The 16,880-nt window shown below is 37.5% G+C and overlaps 1 protein-coding gene across 1 annotated transcript in view; it reads right to left on the bottom strand.

Annotated features, from left to right (window-relative positions):
* Positions 1-15,892, bottom strand: part of LOC127628227 (guanine nucleotide exchange factor VAV2-like) — a 286,511-nt gene extending 270,619 nt beyond the window's left edge. The window contains exon 1 of the mRNA XM_052104998.1: positions 14,715-15,892. Coding sequence (XP_051960958.1) covers positions 14,715-14,918 — 204 coding nt within the window. The 5' untranslated portion in view covers positions 14,919-15,892. The remainder of the gene's footprint in view (positions 1-14,714) is intronic.
* Between the last annotated feature and the right edge of the window lie 988 nt (positions 15,893-16,880).

Genomic DNA, 16,880 nt, shown 5'->3' with positions numbered 1-16,880 from the left:
GCTATGAACATGGTGGAATTATTAAAATTGTGCACAATACCCGAATTCCTGTAAAGAATTTCAGGTCCTAACCTACTTATTAATGAGATTATCTAATCAGCCAAACATGTGGCAGCAGTGCAATGCATTAAAATCATTGACTCAGTGATTTCGGCTGTGGCATGATTATTGGTGCCAGATGGGCTGGTTTGAGTATTTCTGTAACTGCTGATCTCCTGGGATTTGTACACACTACAGTCTCTAGTGTTTACTCAGAATGGTGCCAAAACAAAAAACATCCTTTGAGTGGTAGTTGGATGGAAATGCCTTGTTGATGAGAGTGGTCAACAGAGAATGGCCGGACTGGTTTGAACTGACAAAATCTAGATAACCACTCTGTACAATTGTAGTGTGCATAATAGCATCTCAGAATGTACAACGTCGCACATTGAGGAGGATGGGCTACAACAGCTGAAGAAAATGTGGGGCAATTTATTAAGACTAAAGTGCTCAGGGAGTGAACAGTATATATTTAAATATATAAATATTTTATATATTTAAATATATAAAAAGGTTTATATAGAAAGGTTTCATATGGCTTGTGTTCCACAACATGATCATTCCTTTAAACACATGAAATCTGGCTGACAACAGCTTATTTGAATGGCAAAAACGTCCTCTCTCATGAGTTTGTGCAACATAATCTCAATCTATCAAGCTCAAAAATATGGGTATAGTGTTGAAGTCCTTTCCACACACAAGTCTGGCCTCCTAAACATGTCCAGTCATAGTGTGAGGTCTTGCTTAATCCATGAACCCAATGATTTTCCTTTTGAATCCAAAGAAAGTTGCTTAATGATGGGTCTCCCTGATGAATGAACAGGAACCAATGAATAAACGGTTCCACTCATGGAACATTCCAATCTCGGTGCTAACAGACCAAACAGATCATAACAGCACACAGATATAAACTTTAGACATGAAAGATAAAGCTCTGGCAACCACAGACCAGTACTTTATTTGTCTGACCTCCCTCTTTTTGTCTGCAAATAAAGCAGTTTTAAGTATAGTGTAATTTAATTGAGTAGTCACATATTTTCTTCCTTTTAAAATCTCATTCACTTTCTCTGGTGCAGCTGATCACAGCTGTAAGGTCCAGGAAGTGTGCCTAACAAGCTCTATTGATGAAATTACTTGCACTCAGCTGCCAGGGGTCAAAGTTCAGGGAAAGGTCATGCATACAGATTCAATTATCACAGAGGGGGAGAAAAGATGCACTCCAAATGCTCCCATCTCTCGGCTTCAGAAATAGGGCTGGGTAATGATACAGACTCAATTCAATTCAATTCCAGTTAACAAGCTCTCATTTTGATTCAATTTGATTCAGATTTATTTGGCCATATTTCCGTTATAATGTCCAGTTTGCTTACGCATGAAAGACATATTTACATAGCTAACAAGCTTTAACTTGGTACGTTATGAAAATATTGATTTTACAAATTTTATTTTATCATTAGTTTTTCATTATTTTGGTCACATTTTAGCTTTTTTTTTTTTTTTTTTTTATGTACAAATTCCATGTATTTCATCAGTAAATATGATCTCTTGAAATTGGATATTTAAACTATATTCATGCAACTTTCATTCAAGCTGTCAAACCCCAAAAAGACATATTTATAACTGAAAATACATTGTGTAGGCTATTTAAAAGAAACATACACACAATATGGTTCCCAACACTTTTCCTGGAGCCAAATTGTCTAAAAATACACTCACCTTAAGGATTATTAGGAACACCTGTTCAATTTCTCATTAATGCAATTATCTAATCAACCAATCACATGGCAGTTGCTTCAATGCATTTAGGGGTGTGGTCCTGGTCAAGACAATCTCCTGAACTCCAAACTGAATGTCAGAATGGGAAAGAAAGGTGATTTAAGCAATTTTGAGTGTGTCATGGTTGTTGGTGCCAGACGGGCCGGTCTGAGTATTTCACAATCTGCTCAGTTACTGGGATTTTCACGCACAACCATTTCTAGGGTTTACAAAGAATGGTGTGAAAAGGGAAAAACATCCAGTATGTGGCAGTCCTGTGGGCTGAAAATGCCTTGTTGATGCTAGAGGTCAGAGGAGAATGGGCCGACTGATTCAAGCTGATAGAAGAGCAACTTTGCCTGAAATAACCACTCGTTACAACCGAGGTATGCAGCAAAGCATTTGTGAAGCCACAACACGCACAACCTTGAGGCGGATGGGCTACAACAGCAGAAGACCCCACCGGGTACCACTCATCTCCACTACAAATAGGAAAAAAGAGGCTACAATTTGCAAGAGCTCACCAAAATTGGACAGTTGAAGACTGGAAAAATGTTGCCTGGTCTGATGAGTCTCGATTTCTGTTGAGACATTCAGATGGTAGAGTCAGAATTTGGCGTAAACAGAATGAGAACATGGATCCATCATGCCTTGTTACCACTGTGCAGGCTGGTGATGGTGGTGTAATGTGTGGGGGATGTTTTCTTGGCACACTTTAGGCCCCTTAGTGCCAATTGGGCATCGTTTAAATGCCACGGCCTACCTGAGCATTGTTTCTGACCATGTCCATCCCTTTATGGCCACCATGTAACCATCCTCTGATGGCTACTTCCAGCAGGATAACGCACCATGTCACAAAGCTCGAATCATTTCAAATTGGTTTCTTGAACATGACAATGAGTTCACTGTACTAAAATGGCCCCCACAGTCACCAGATCTCAACCCAATAGAGCATCTTTGGGATGTGGTGGAACGGGAGCTTCGTGCCCTGGATGTGCATCCCACAAATCTCCATCAACTGCAAGATGCTATCCTATCAATATGGGCCAACATTTCTAAAGAATGCTTTCAGCACCTTGTTGAATCAATGCCACGTAGAATTAAGGCAGTTCTGAAGGCGAAAGGGGGTCAAACACAGTATTAGTATGGTGTTCCTAATAATCCTTTAGGTGAGTGTAAATGTACTTGAGAAGCAACATATAAGATATTTAGACTTGCTTTAAGAGACAAATATTTGTAAATAAAAGGTATTTTGTATATAAGTGTATCTTTTCAATTTGTTTTACTTCTGCGAGTGCAGTAAAAACAAAATATACCTATATTTAAGATCAATTCTCTAAAAGTAAGTCTAAATATCGTATATGCTGCTTCGCAGGTGAATGCATCTATTTTTAATTATTAATTTTTTATTTTAAGATATTTGTATTTTCAATATTATATTCAACATTCTCAGATAACAATTCTATCTTCTGCGGTATAACTCCTAAAGAAAATGTACACTGTTTTAAAGAAGTTTTAGACATTTATATTGGAAAACAAGCCAAAAAAAAAACAAATCAAAAATGTATTTTGTAGCAGTGTATAATGGGGCGAAGTCTATGCTCTCTCACCTTTCTGTTCACTTCAGTCCATATTTAACTCATAAAAAAGCAAACTCTCTTATTAATAAAGCTGTGTATTGCTAAATTTCTTCATGATAAGAAATGCACCGTGACACATACTGTATACAATAAGTCACGAGCCATCACATTATAATCTAGCTGCATTAAGCATGCGCAATCGAGGGACGAGCATCCCTTCGCCAGAGTGTGCCTAAGCCAGATGCAGTTTCAATCTCTCCCCCTTAGATCGGGATACGCAACTCATAGAAGAGGTGCTGACCGCAAAGAGAAATGCCAGTTTCGGCGTTTGTAGTTATTAACATGTAGGGTTGGGAATCATAAGGAATTTTATGTTACCGGATCTGATTACGAATCCTTCTTAACGATTCTGGTTCCTTAACGGTTCCAGTAACGATTCCAGTAATTATTTTAGTACTTTTTTTTTAAGAATTATTTAGAAATGAGAAATACAATTCTTATTGCATTTACTATCCTCAGCTGTCTGTTATTCCAAATAATGAGATCATTTTAGATTTGTACAGAGCATATATAACAAATCCAAACTAAATTTAATACAGTTCTTGTAAAAGGTGTTTGCAGACATTTTAGAGACATAAATACAATCCAATAATAGATCCTTACTCTATTTTAAATTAAGAAATCTAAACCAACACGAAATGTGATGACATATTTCATTAATTCATTTATTATTTTATCAATTCCATTTATTACAACAAAACATTATCTTTGTATCTTTTTTTAATTATACATTGTCATATAAACAACCAGTCAGTAACTGCACTCTATTTAATAGAGACACAGGTCATCATTAAATAAACAGCAACAGTTCCAGAGAGAGTTGAGACTGTGTTTTGTAGCCAAATGTAGTACTTCAGGCTTGTGAGACAGTTCTTATTTAATCCTGAATTGGACATTCAAAACTTGAACATCAGAATAAGATTACTTGTATACTGGAAGCGTTGTATTTTTCGCACTGTTGATTCAAAAGAACCGGCTCCTTTGAACTGTACCTGAAGTACATATGTTCCGTGATGCAAAAAGAGCCGGTTCGAGGCTCTTTCGATTGGGAATTAATTACACTAGCTGTGTCTAGCTGTGTCTCATTTGGAAGGCATCATGCTAGGTAGGACGCGTCCTTTAAAGGCTGCAGTATACCGAGAGTCCTCCTTTAAACAAATCTAATTTAAAGACACAGCTTTCGTAGGACAAACGGAAATGTAATGTAACATAGTTCCTATGTGTTATGCGTGTGTGGGAAGCAGGAGAAGGCAGACGGGGGGGAGGGCGGGGGGGGCGGATCCAAACGCGGTTTATTTAACAAACTAATAATAATTATACAAAACACAGGAACAAAGGAAAAGCCCACGATGGGAAAACTAACTCAAATACAAAACGACACACAGGAGAACATAGGTTGGGTAAAACATCCACAAAGGGTAAAGTAGAAGACAGCAATAACAGGGTACCTCAGCAAAGAACATGACACGTCAACATTCAACATGAGCAAAACAACGATCGACAGAGACTGAACAAACACACGGGCTTAAGTACACAAACACAATAATGACTAAACGAGACACAGGTGAGAACAATGATGAGTGCAACAGAAAACACGGGGCGGACAACACGGGATCGTAACACTATGACAGCATGCCAACAAGCTCAAGCACTTTGACTGAGAAGGGAACAAAGTCCCTTTAGAAGGGAATGTATAATTTTAGGAGGTAAATTTTAGGAGAGTTATAATGATGTAGAGTGAAAAGAAAGTAGATTTTACAGGTGACTTTTAGTCTAATACTTTACTTTAATTATATATTAATATAATTATACATATTATATACTCTGCACCCATCTACTGAGGTACTTCAACTTGGGAATTAACATTCCTTGCGTTTGAGGATGCAGCCTTCAGTGGAAACACTGTCAAGGGTATTTGAGTATGGCATTCCAGCCACATTGGCAAAAAATTGCAGAAAATTCGGTTAACGGAACCGAAAGTCACGAAGATCATACAATTACGGTATTTTTTAATGAATGGAACTGGTTCTGAACAAGAACCGGTTCTCCGTTCCCAACCCTATTTACATGATCTGCTACCTTATTATTTGAACTTTAATAAAGCATTAAATATAACTGCATTAAAGATGTAACGTCAGGGTGTTTCCTTTAAAGACGCTCAACATGCAAGTTTTGCTTCAGCTGAGCAGCATCTCTGGCTCTTCTTATTCCCCAATGAGTGTGCATCTGTATTAACTTATTTGGTATTTTTGTATAATTCCCTTATACTTTGCAATCTACATCACCTGAAGCTGTGAAAGTTTAGAGTGCATCTGGACTGTGAGCTCTGTTTTCTTCCTCTGCTCAGTCAGGCACGAGCTGCAGTGCTGCTCTCGCATGCCATCATTTTGTAGGATCTCATGTTAAGTTACATGACATCAAATGACTATACGATGACGAAACATTTTCCTGGCAATGTTTTATTGTCGACGTTGTCGATAACAATGACTAATCCTTTCAGACCAACTAAGTTTAGTTGTATAGCGCAAAATTTGGTTCTTGATCGATCTTGGGATTTAAGAATCGATATCAGGGTTGGACAATTAATACATTTACCCACCCCTATACAGAAAGTCTGGCACCAGGAGTGAGTCAAGAAAAAGATTTTAATGAAACATACTATATGACATGTTGGCCTATGGCCTATGTATCACTTGTTCTATGGCCCAATAGATATAAATGTGTGTTAAGGGCCCAGAGCAATGCCTCCAAATTAATCTTGACAGGCTGATAGTCTTTTCAGCATTCACTTAAAAACTCCAAACATTCAACCCACTCACCCTGCCCTTATGCCACTGTAACATATCCATTTAATTTAATAAGAAAAGAAAGTTAAAGGTGAGAGGGAACTGCTGAGGGGAGGCTGATTTATGAGCTATCCATAGGATGCTGGATCTGTTGAAGTTGTGTGAGGTTGGGTTTTAGACAAGACAGTTAAAAGTTACAAGGAACTGTTGAGGAGAGAGAGGGGGGAATGAAACAGGCGAGCACGTTAACATTATGAGTTCAAACTTGTTTAGTCTGATATGCGGACCATTTAAATGTTAAATAGTAACATGATGGCATGTAACAACAAAGTGAACCGTGACTGGTCGTTTACATGTCTCAGTCATTTCACAAGCAGGCGATTCTCGGCACCCTCAAGAAGCATATCGGCCAAATGGGAAAATGTATTGCCCGATGACGATAATTAAAAAGTCTGAATATCGTCCAATTTATCTGCCTTTGCAATATATCGGTCGACCACTAATATAAACAAACAAGTATAAACTGTGACAGTGAACGCAAAGTGCTTTGATTACACTTTAAACAGTCGTGTAACGGCAAATGTTACCGGTTCATACATAAAGTGACACAGAGGAAACGCACACTTCTGTGGAGTGATGAAATTATTAAACAAAATCTCAAAGGTTTTGCTTCATGACAAAAAAGGGCTCATGGGTTTAATCAAAGAGAATTAAAACATGTGAAAATAAACAAATTAGGACAGAAATATTTTACTATTGCATAATATAATAAAATATTATATAAATATAATAAAAAAAATATATATATATATATATATATATATATATATATATATATATATATATATATATCTTCTAAAAAAAGTTTTTTATATATAGTTTTTTATAAAAATATAAAATGTAAAATATATGAGTTCAAAAAACAAGAGAACATTTTAAATTGACCAAAACTAAATTTGACCAAAAAGAGAGCAAAAAGTTTTTGAAATATTTTGATATTTAAAACATTATTTTTCATGTGATTAAGTTTATAAAGCCTTAAAAAGAAATCAGGTATCCCTTTTATTATCAAGTTTAATGTGTAAAAATCACTTCTTAAGGTTTATGAAGCACACATGCAGAAATAAGCACACCTTAAGAAATATGACAATATATATGACAATTAATCATCATAATCGTCAGCCAAATTTAATAATCGTGACATCCCTAGTCTCACACAGAGTTTATTCATCAAGACCCACATTCTCAATTGTGAATGGGTGTAAATGTAATGTGGTGTCTGCTAGTGTTTCAAATTTGTGTTGCTCTTTCAGCTTGTTTAAATAACATTACTCAGATTCACAATAAAAAAAGAACCAGGATCCATCACAAAATAATTTTCAACTGATGCCAGAGGCCAGGAAGTGTGGTCAGTGTCAGAAAACAAAAGTAACTTGTATGAGATTGTGGCTGAAGGGAGAGACAGAGTGGGGGATAGTTACATGTAATAAATCAGAACGAGATCTCAAAGATGAAACTCATTATCCCTGCTGAAAAAAACTACAAGCATTATGAGAACAAATGTATCCAAAAGCATTCTCCAAAAATGAGTAAAATAACTTGGTTGTTAAAGGCAAAAGGGAAGTATAATCAATTAAAAAGTGCAACCGTGCGAAAAGTGCAATCGTGAGTAATCCGATATTATTGGCCGATATAAGCCTTCACCGTTATATCGGTATATTATACGCAGATATGAAAACTTTTTTCAGAACATATAATGCAGAAAACAATGCTTTAGAATTGGTGTCATTACGCAGTTTGTCCAGCAGAGCGCGCTCCAACTCCACTGTTTACTGAGCTGACGGCGGCTCTGCAGACAGGGCGGAGTTAAGCAGTGCCGAGTTGAGCGATGTTGTCACGATAAGTTGCTAACTAGTTTGTGAAATACATACTGGAAAGTTAATAAACAATGACCCCATCATTTTCCCTTTTTCCCAGTCCCTGACAATCATGTTTATCACATCTGTTTGCTATGTTAGCCAGCTATAGTTTGTCAGTTCAGTCAGTAACACAGCAGATTGAAAGGTAAACATCATAGCGTCTTTTTGCAGCTCAGTAGACAACGGTGAGGTGGTGGATTGTGTCTGTTGAATGTTGATTTCACGCTACGCTGTTACCTAGTTGGTGAGAGGCAATGCTGGTCCATCTTTTACTCTCCGTGACAACAACCTTATAGCTAACTAGCCAACCGCGTAGCTACTTTCATTGTTTGTCAACTGAGTGGAAGCTAATGTGTAAACATGTATTAACCAAACTATTTTGTTATGGATTCACAGTTTGGTACTCCTTCAACCGAACAATTACAGTCATTGCATTTACTAAATGTATTATATAGAGGTCTGATTTTCCACCGTTGAAGGTTTCCCCTGAACTTGTATAGCAGAATACGGTGTAACACCACTGCTGGAGTTTTTCTCTTGTCTCGGCAGATGTAAATGCTTCTTGTTTTTTCAACCTGCCCCTAATTGACTGGGAGCATTAAAATAGTCAGCATTTGACTGATACTAAACATACAGTACTGATGTTTATTTAGCTATTTATTTTATTTATTCTTTATTTTAATGGTCAGCAACTGACTGACACTGAACATACAGTACTGATGTTTTTATAGCTATTTTATTGTATTTTTAGTCATTCTTTATTTTCTCAGTGTTCATTTCTAGAATTTGTTGACAATGTATAATAATAATGTCAATGTCTTTGATAAAAATATTTGTTTAAGAAAGCAGTCTTCTGAGTACCTTTGCATAGTCATATCGGTGCAAAATCAGTGAATAATCCACATAGAAAAGGTCTATTCCAGCTCAAAAATTAACTATATCGGCCACCATATCTGTAATCAGTGAATTTCCCCCCCTGTAAAATCGGTATTGCTCTTAAAAAGTCTTATTCTCTCTGACCTGCATGTACATGCTGAATGAAAGGCAGCATTTTCTAAGTGGAAACAACAGACATTGCAAGCTCCCTTAAGCCCTGCAGAGAGGGGGGCAGACCTCGCCCTAAAGATGGAAGTCCCAGGACACATCTCCATGGCTGAGCCAGAGGTGAAATAATCTAAACACACAGGTATTGCATGCAAGCGTGCACACACAAAAATTCTCACTACTGGTGCCTGAATTGTCTCTAAAGGTGCGTACACACTGCCAGCGACTTTATCGCTGCAGGTCGCCAGTGGCTGGCGTGAAGTCGCTAGTGGGCGTTCCTACTACTGGTTGCCTAGTAACGTTTATAAATGACATTCACGGATGCCATTCCATTGCTGTTGACAGCGAATCTCTTTTCTTGCCACTAAAAACAAACATTTTGGAGGGAAAAGACTAAATATAAATGGAATCAGTACATAAAATGCTTTATATCAAAGATGAATGAGAAACAAGGCGTGCTGTTTGCCATAGCGGCTGTTTATCTGCGGCAAAAATGCAAATGCCGGTCTGTCTGGGTCCATAAAATCCCGCGATCTCAGATACACCTTTCCACACAGTATTTTTCTTAAAAATGTCCTTGAACGTGGGAAGAGACATATCATAGAGCACTGGAACATTTCTAACAGCAAGAATTAGCCTTTCATCCATCTTTCCGTTACTGCAGGAGCTGAGAGAGAGAAGGATCACGTGAGCTCTCCGTCTTCTCTCCTATTGGCTGTCGCTTCCGTTAGTCGCTCCAAAGTTGAACTTTTCTCAACTTTGTCGCGTCGCTGGACACGCCCACATCTAGCGCCAACGGTCGCGACAGCTCGTGTCGCCGGAAGTCGTTGTGCTCGCATTGAAAATGAATGGTATTGAGTTGCTGTCGCGCGCGATGTCGCTGGCAGTGTGTAAGCACCTTAAGGCATTAGTAGCTACCAAACCACCTGATGTAAATAAAAGTGGTAAAAAATTATTTTTGAAAAACCACAGAGCTGTCAAACAGAGCCAGAGGAAATGACCTGCTCCGTCTATCTGGGACCTCAGATCCACTTATAGTATATAGGCCTTTGTAACTTGTTTATTCAATCAAACACGTTTTGCCTAGTAAATCAATAAATTACTTAATCATATTGATAAATATTTATAACAATTCTGTGACATGCTACATCATTTTGAGCCACTTTGGCACAGGTAGAAACACATATTTAGTATTATGCAATTAAGTAAAAAGGGAAGGAATTAAAACTGATTAGGCCTATATCAGTAAACATTTAAATAATTGTCGATATTTAGACAATGGTTTAGGGTAGAAACATACCAATTCATCATTAAAAAAGCTGAGGCTTTCCATAATTGAGTGCATATATTTTAAAATGTGTTTCTGCGTAAAAGTGTCTCAAAATTAAGGAGACAGGTCACATATCTTTTATGTAGGCTAATAACATAATGCGGCCCAACTTGTGCAGAGTGGAATACACAATCCACATAATAGCAGTAGACAGTGTTACTACAGAAGTACTACAGGAACACAAGCAGCAATCTAGCATTCATCTTTTCTAAATAATTATGGTAATTTGAAGAATGTTCATTCCATTAAAAGAGTAGAAAATCCCTGGCTTTTCATTCATGGGTATTTGATGTAGCCTAAGTGCTGATTATCTGATAGAGAAGGAAAGTATCTCTCAGTATGACTGACACAAACAGTACTGATAGTCAGGCTTTGCTCCAGCATAACTCCAAAAATGTTACTGTGAAGAAAGTCAACTTACTAATATGCTGATTTACTAGTTACTGCAACATTTTTTGTGTGTGCTTTGCATAGGCACTTGTTCACTTAAATTATTTTAGCAAATGCCTTTCTATTTACTAATGCCTGAGGCAGTGCTTCTCAGATTCTACCAGAATGACAATAGGTATTTAATGGTTGACAGTTATTCAACAGGCTTGAACACATAAACCTGTTAATCAAATTAGTCTGTTGCACAAAAATCAAAGGAATATTCCTCAGTCGACAGTATCTGTGGGATAATGTTGATTATTACCACAAAAAAATATTTTGACTCCACCCTTTTCATTAAAAAAAAAAGCAAAACGTCGAGGCATGTGAGGCACTTACAATGGAAGTGAATTGGGCCAATTTTTGGAGGCTTTAAAAAGGCAGAAATCTGAAGCTTTTAATTTTTTTAAAAGCACTTACATTAATTCCTCTGTTCAAACTTGTGTATTATATGAGCAGTAAAGTTGTTTAAATTGACAGTTTTACGACGATTTGGGGTTTTAGGGGTTATAGTGTTAAAGCTGTCATGGCAACAAAGTTGGAAAATCCCAGGATATCAGCAGTTGCAGAAATACTCAAACCAGCCCGTCTGGCACCAACAATCGTCCATGCGATTATCTAATTAGCCAATTGTGAGGCAGAAGTGCATAAAATCATGCAAATACGGGTCAGGAGCTTCAGGTAATGTTCACATCAACCATCAGAATGGGTAAAAAAATTTGATCTCAGTGATTCTGACTGTGGCATGATTGTTGGTGCCAGACGGGCTGGTTTGAGTATTAACGCATTAGCTTTCCTGAATCAGATGACATTATCAGAAATGTTGTAGCATCACGGAATGCTAAACCAATTGGATTAGGTTCAGATTGCTCCAACCAGAGGTGACAGTCCTCCATATTTGGGCAGAGATCAATAAATGTTATTACATACAGCCACCAGAAGATGGTGCAAAGAACATGACATAGACTGAATGATGGCTTTAATCATTCCATTATTGAAATCTCATTACGTAAATCATGTCTGCATGCTATGCAAAAACTTTAGTCGATGTTGTGTCTGCATGTGTAATTAGTTTGTATGTACAAATATTATGTTTTGTTTTTAGAGGCTTTTGGACACTTGAAGATGTTTTCGGACACTAGGATAAATAATTTTTATAATACTATAACTTTTGATTGATTTGTTGTATCAACACGTGACATAATTGGGAAAAAAAAGCAGTGTTTCAGAGTCACCCTGAAGTATATGTCAAATCAGAAAAATAAGAAAAAGTTACTTTTTGTCACAAGTTTTATTTTTGATTTTTCAGCAGGTTCATTGGCTGATATAATTAAAATCTGAAAAGTTTCCTTTAAAATTATAACAAAGACTTAAAACTTGTTTTTTAACTTAGTTTTGTTTTTGTCGAGTGTAAGACTTTAATTTTGGGTATGCCAATGGAAAAACAAATCTTTAAAAACATCCTAAAAGCTTAAAGGGTTAAAGGCATAACCTAGTTAGCCACAAAAATACATAAAAAAGCCATTATTGACTTAAAATGTAACTTTGTTCATTACACAAATTGACTGTATGGCTTCTAAAATCTTAGAATATAGTGCAGAGTCAAATCAATAATATTTACTGTGGTTTAAAGTAATGACATATATTTAGTTATTTGGTTGAAAGATTTCTTTAAATTGTTCGATGAGGAAAAAGGTGAGGCATATTCAGGAGAATATTTGTAGTCAATGGACATCCAACACAAACAGCCCATGTAATCACTTTGCCCTGATTTAATAGAGGTAGTAAATTAACGACCACTGTGTATCAAGGCATACACTGACCTTTCATGTGTATAAATCAAAACCCCCATTGTGCTGCCAGATCTTTCTTTTACCCAATTTGTCACAACATAATCCCACACAAAATCCCTCCATGCTGGGAAAGAAACTATTGTGGGAGGATCAAAGGTCCTGATGAAATACCTTGGTGCTAGAAACTAACAAAATGATACATGTATTGGCTGAAACAGAGTCATACAATAAGAAGAGAGCTTCCTCTACATATTATACAATAAATAGAATGACAGCCTAAAATCGGACTGATTTTTAATTCGTGAAAGGAAATATTTGCAAAACATTCCAAGAGATACAGTAATTACAAACCTGTAAGACCATGATGCTAAATTTAATCTTAACAAACATGGTCCAGATTTGGGGGACAGCCATTCAAGATATCACACATCAATGTATAGAGTAAAATTTAAGGCATTCAAGACCAATCTAAATCTACACCAAACAATGTTATTTCCTACTTGCAGAGTTAAACATGACTAAATGAAAAGCACTGCCATGACATGTTGAAGGGGTGGGAGACACAGTGGGATGCACTGATGCATGCTCAAGATCTCTAAAAACAGTCATGCTTGACTGCTCGTACTTTTGCACATTAGGCTTCATCATGCTTCTTAGCCACTTCACATTTACTGGTAAGAATTGCCCTTGCCACACATTCCTTCACAAAGAGAACTGGCTGAAAGCCACATTCCTGAAACCAGGAAATGCTTGCTTCTTTTCCTGGTTTATGTTTACATAAGACCTTTGGCCCACACTTAACAGACATCTTTAAACCCAACACCTCCTCAAATCACATTTTTGAAATGGTCATTATATATGCGCCTCGCAGGCTAAAGTCAAGCACCATGCACTAGAAGTGCCTCAAATTCAAAGAACTATATGATCTTATCCAAAGAAAGTTTAAAGGACACCTGTGTGCTTTGCATTATACTAATTGCTTTATAGCAAGACCCCAAAAGGGATACTTCAGAGGGTGTCCGATGATGTGTAAGATCAAAGCATGTATAAAGCATTTGATAAGGATTTTGTGTGTACAGATTACCCACATTCATTTAATCGATTGTAACATTTTCATTAGGTTGTAAAAAGGAATATTCCGGGTTCAACACAAGTTAAGGTCAATCAACAGCATTCATGGAATAATATTGATTACCACAAAAATACATTTTGACTTGCTCCTTTTCTTAAAAAAAAGGAAAGAAAAAATATGGGTTATAGTGAAGCACTTACAATGGAAGTGAATGGGGCCAATCCGTAAACCTTTAAACCATCACCGTTTAAAACGTATAGCCACAAGACATAAACAATAGGTGTGTTAACATGATTTAAGTGTGATAAAATCACTTACTAACCTTTCCTGTATAAAGTTATATCCAATTTTACACTTTTGTTGCCATGACGATATAATGTCAACAAACCCTAAATCCCTAAAACGACTATAAAATTACGACTTAAACAACATTACAGCTCAAATAATATAGTTTTAACTGAAGAATTCATGTGCTTTTATAAAATTGTTTATAAACTTCACATTTCTGTCTTTAACCCCTCTAAAAATTAGCCCCATTCACTTCTATTATAACTGCCTCACTGTAACCTCAATTTTTGTTTAAGACGAGTACAAATTATTTAAAAAATGATGACACAAATGCAGTCGATTGAGTTTAACTTGTATTGAACCCGGAATATTGAGATGCGAAAATAATGCTGAGTGACCCCTATTGGTAAGACTCAGACTTACCACCTGGCTATGGGGAACACATTGAATGCATCTCTCTTCGATGCATCCAACATAAATACTGTTAATGTTATTACTCATTTACATCCATCCAAACAGCAGCTGTTTATATTGTAATCAATCATACAATCATTTCCATGGCATAGGTGAGAAGCACACCAATATAAGTCTATGCATAGTGGACAGGACAATAAGTCACCTGTGACATCTGAGGCCTGAAGTTGATCTGCTTTAGGTCCACGGATCCAGGGGACAGATTGTGCAGCATCTGGCATAGCAGCACCCCATCTCTGAGCGCCTGGGCCAGGTCGAACACCATCGCTGAGGGCCAAACGACCCGGTGGTTCGGGGGCAACACCTTGCAGTCTATCAACCAGCGCCCGCACTGCCTCCACTCCTCCATATTGACAGAGATGAAACCGAATAATGGTAAACTAACGGGAAATCAGGCCGACTGCCACTCGTAAATGACAGACGTGTCAAGATGAGGATGTTAATTGTCAGTCGAGTTTAATGACAGTTCTTCTCTTTTTTTTCAGAAAATATTTCCCCCGATAATATAGCATACACCTAAAAACTTTTTTTTTTTTTTTTCAGCTTAAATCCAGCAGGTTTCGGATGAGCTGCCTCTACCAGCTCTGTATAACCCACATATCTACGTTTTGAGCGTGAGTCTGTGTGACAAATGTATCTTATTTTGACGCTAAATTAAAGGACACATCAAAGCAATTTCGCTTTTAAGTAGGCTACAGCAAGCACCTACACTAACATTTAGATGCGTTTTCCCCTCGGATAATCAGTTGAGTTTCCTCTTCTTCATCTCTCAAGGCTCTGTGCAAACGCGTCCTGTCATACAGCAAAAATGTGTCTCTCAGGACTAAAAACAATATTTCCTTTACAAAAAATGTCTGCAAACCAGCTGCTACACACGAATGTCGGACGATTTTTCAAAGATTAATGGTTCAGGTAAACGATAAATCCATATTTTGTAGTCTTCTTGAGATATCTCCTCTCAACCGCTCGCGCACCAGATCGAAACAGCGTCCTCTGAACTCTGCAACGATCCACAAACAGCATCCAATCCTTCGCCCTAACTTGTTTTACAAACTTCTAGAGAAAAAAAATGTATAACGCTCCGTGAAACAGTATCATTCCCCGCGGAATCTCTAACATATTTAACCCGAAAACTGCTGTTAGACCCTGCTTCTTTTATCGCACTGCAGAGACAGAAAAGCTGAAGGCTCGGAGCTAAATACTCTTCCGTTGAGCCGTGCTGGCTTCTTTTTCAGTTCTTTTCAGTGTCGACGGTTGGAGTGTTTTGATTTCTCCGCTCGCGTGAGTACGGGCGTTCGGCAGGCGTGAGCGCGCGCAGCAGCAGGAGAAAGGGCGCGCGGTTGTGAGATCGCGTCTGGGTTCCGCTCGCGCTCGTCTACGTGTGAGGAGGAGAGGGGTCGGTCCCGAAAGTTGCGACCCTGAAGCCTTTTTATTACTATTGAGGAAATATTTGAGACATTCGATATTTTAAGAAGATATTTTTTTACAATAGCGGTTTTTAGACGTTTACATTTCTCAGTGTTTTTGAAGTGGTCTCTTTCGTGTCTGTATAAGATAAATTACACGGATTGTGATTTATAGATTAGGGAGACATCTAAAATGTGCAATTTTGGGGGTACCTCAGGGCCAGGAAACAATTATTTGCCTGGTCCCATGAGTACTAGGTTTGGAATTAATGTACAAACGAATCAATTGGCCACTGCAGTCAGTCTCTTTAAAAGAATCGTATCTTTCAAAGGAGTTCTCATTCATCCTTCCTTTTACTAAGCATCTGTGTTCTAATTTGGAGAAGTTTTCTTGTCTAAGGTTTCAAAGGACATCGTAATTACTTTGTCTTGATCATCTCAATATTTGACTGCTTAATTTGATAACACATGTACCAAAAACATCCATATCCCCATTGACCTATTGATCCATACAAAAATACACATCTGTTAAAGTATTTACATACAGTACATATTGCCTGTATGTTGTTTCCCTGCATGCAGTCTTGCTGGAGTGTGACTGCTTTGCCCTGAGACAATATGAAAACTGGTTAAGTAACATTCAGGATAAATGATGGCTCTTTGACTCAATTGTGAATAGCTGTCACAAGAGTCATAGCATTGATCCATCTTGGCCACTGCAGTAATGTGTTAGTGGGTACCATATTCCAAACACTGCAGAAACCAGGTCACATTTTCCTCCCCTCAGAAAATGTGACATGTTTGTAACTGAATGCATGATGGGACAAATGTCACTCCTGTTACCCCTATAAACCAGAGTGAGTTACACTTTGAATATAACAGAAAATATAAAACTTGATCTGGGG

The sequence above is a fragment of the Xyrauchen texanus genome, chromosome 34 (assembly GCF_025860055.1).
Source record: "Xyrauchen texanus isolate HMW12.3.18 chromosome 34, RBS_HiC_50CHRs, whole genome shotgun sequence".
In the NCBI taxonomy this organism is placed as follows: domain Eukaryota; kingdom Metazoa; phylum Chordata; class Actinopteri; order Cypriniformes; family Catostomidae; genus Xyrauchen; species Xyrauchen texanus.
The sequence above is the reverse complement of the archived record's forward strand: the minus strand, read 5'-3'. Positions and strand labels throughout refer to the sequence as shown.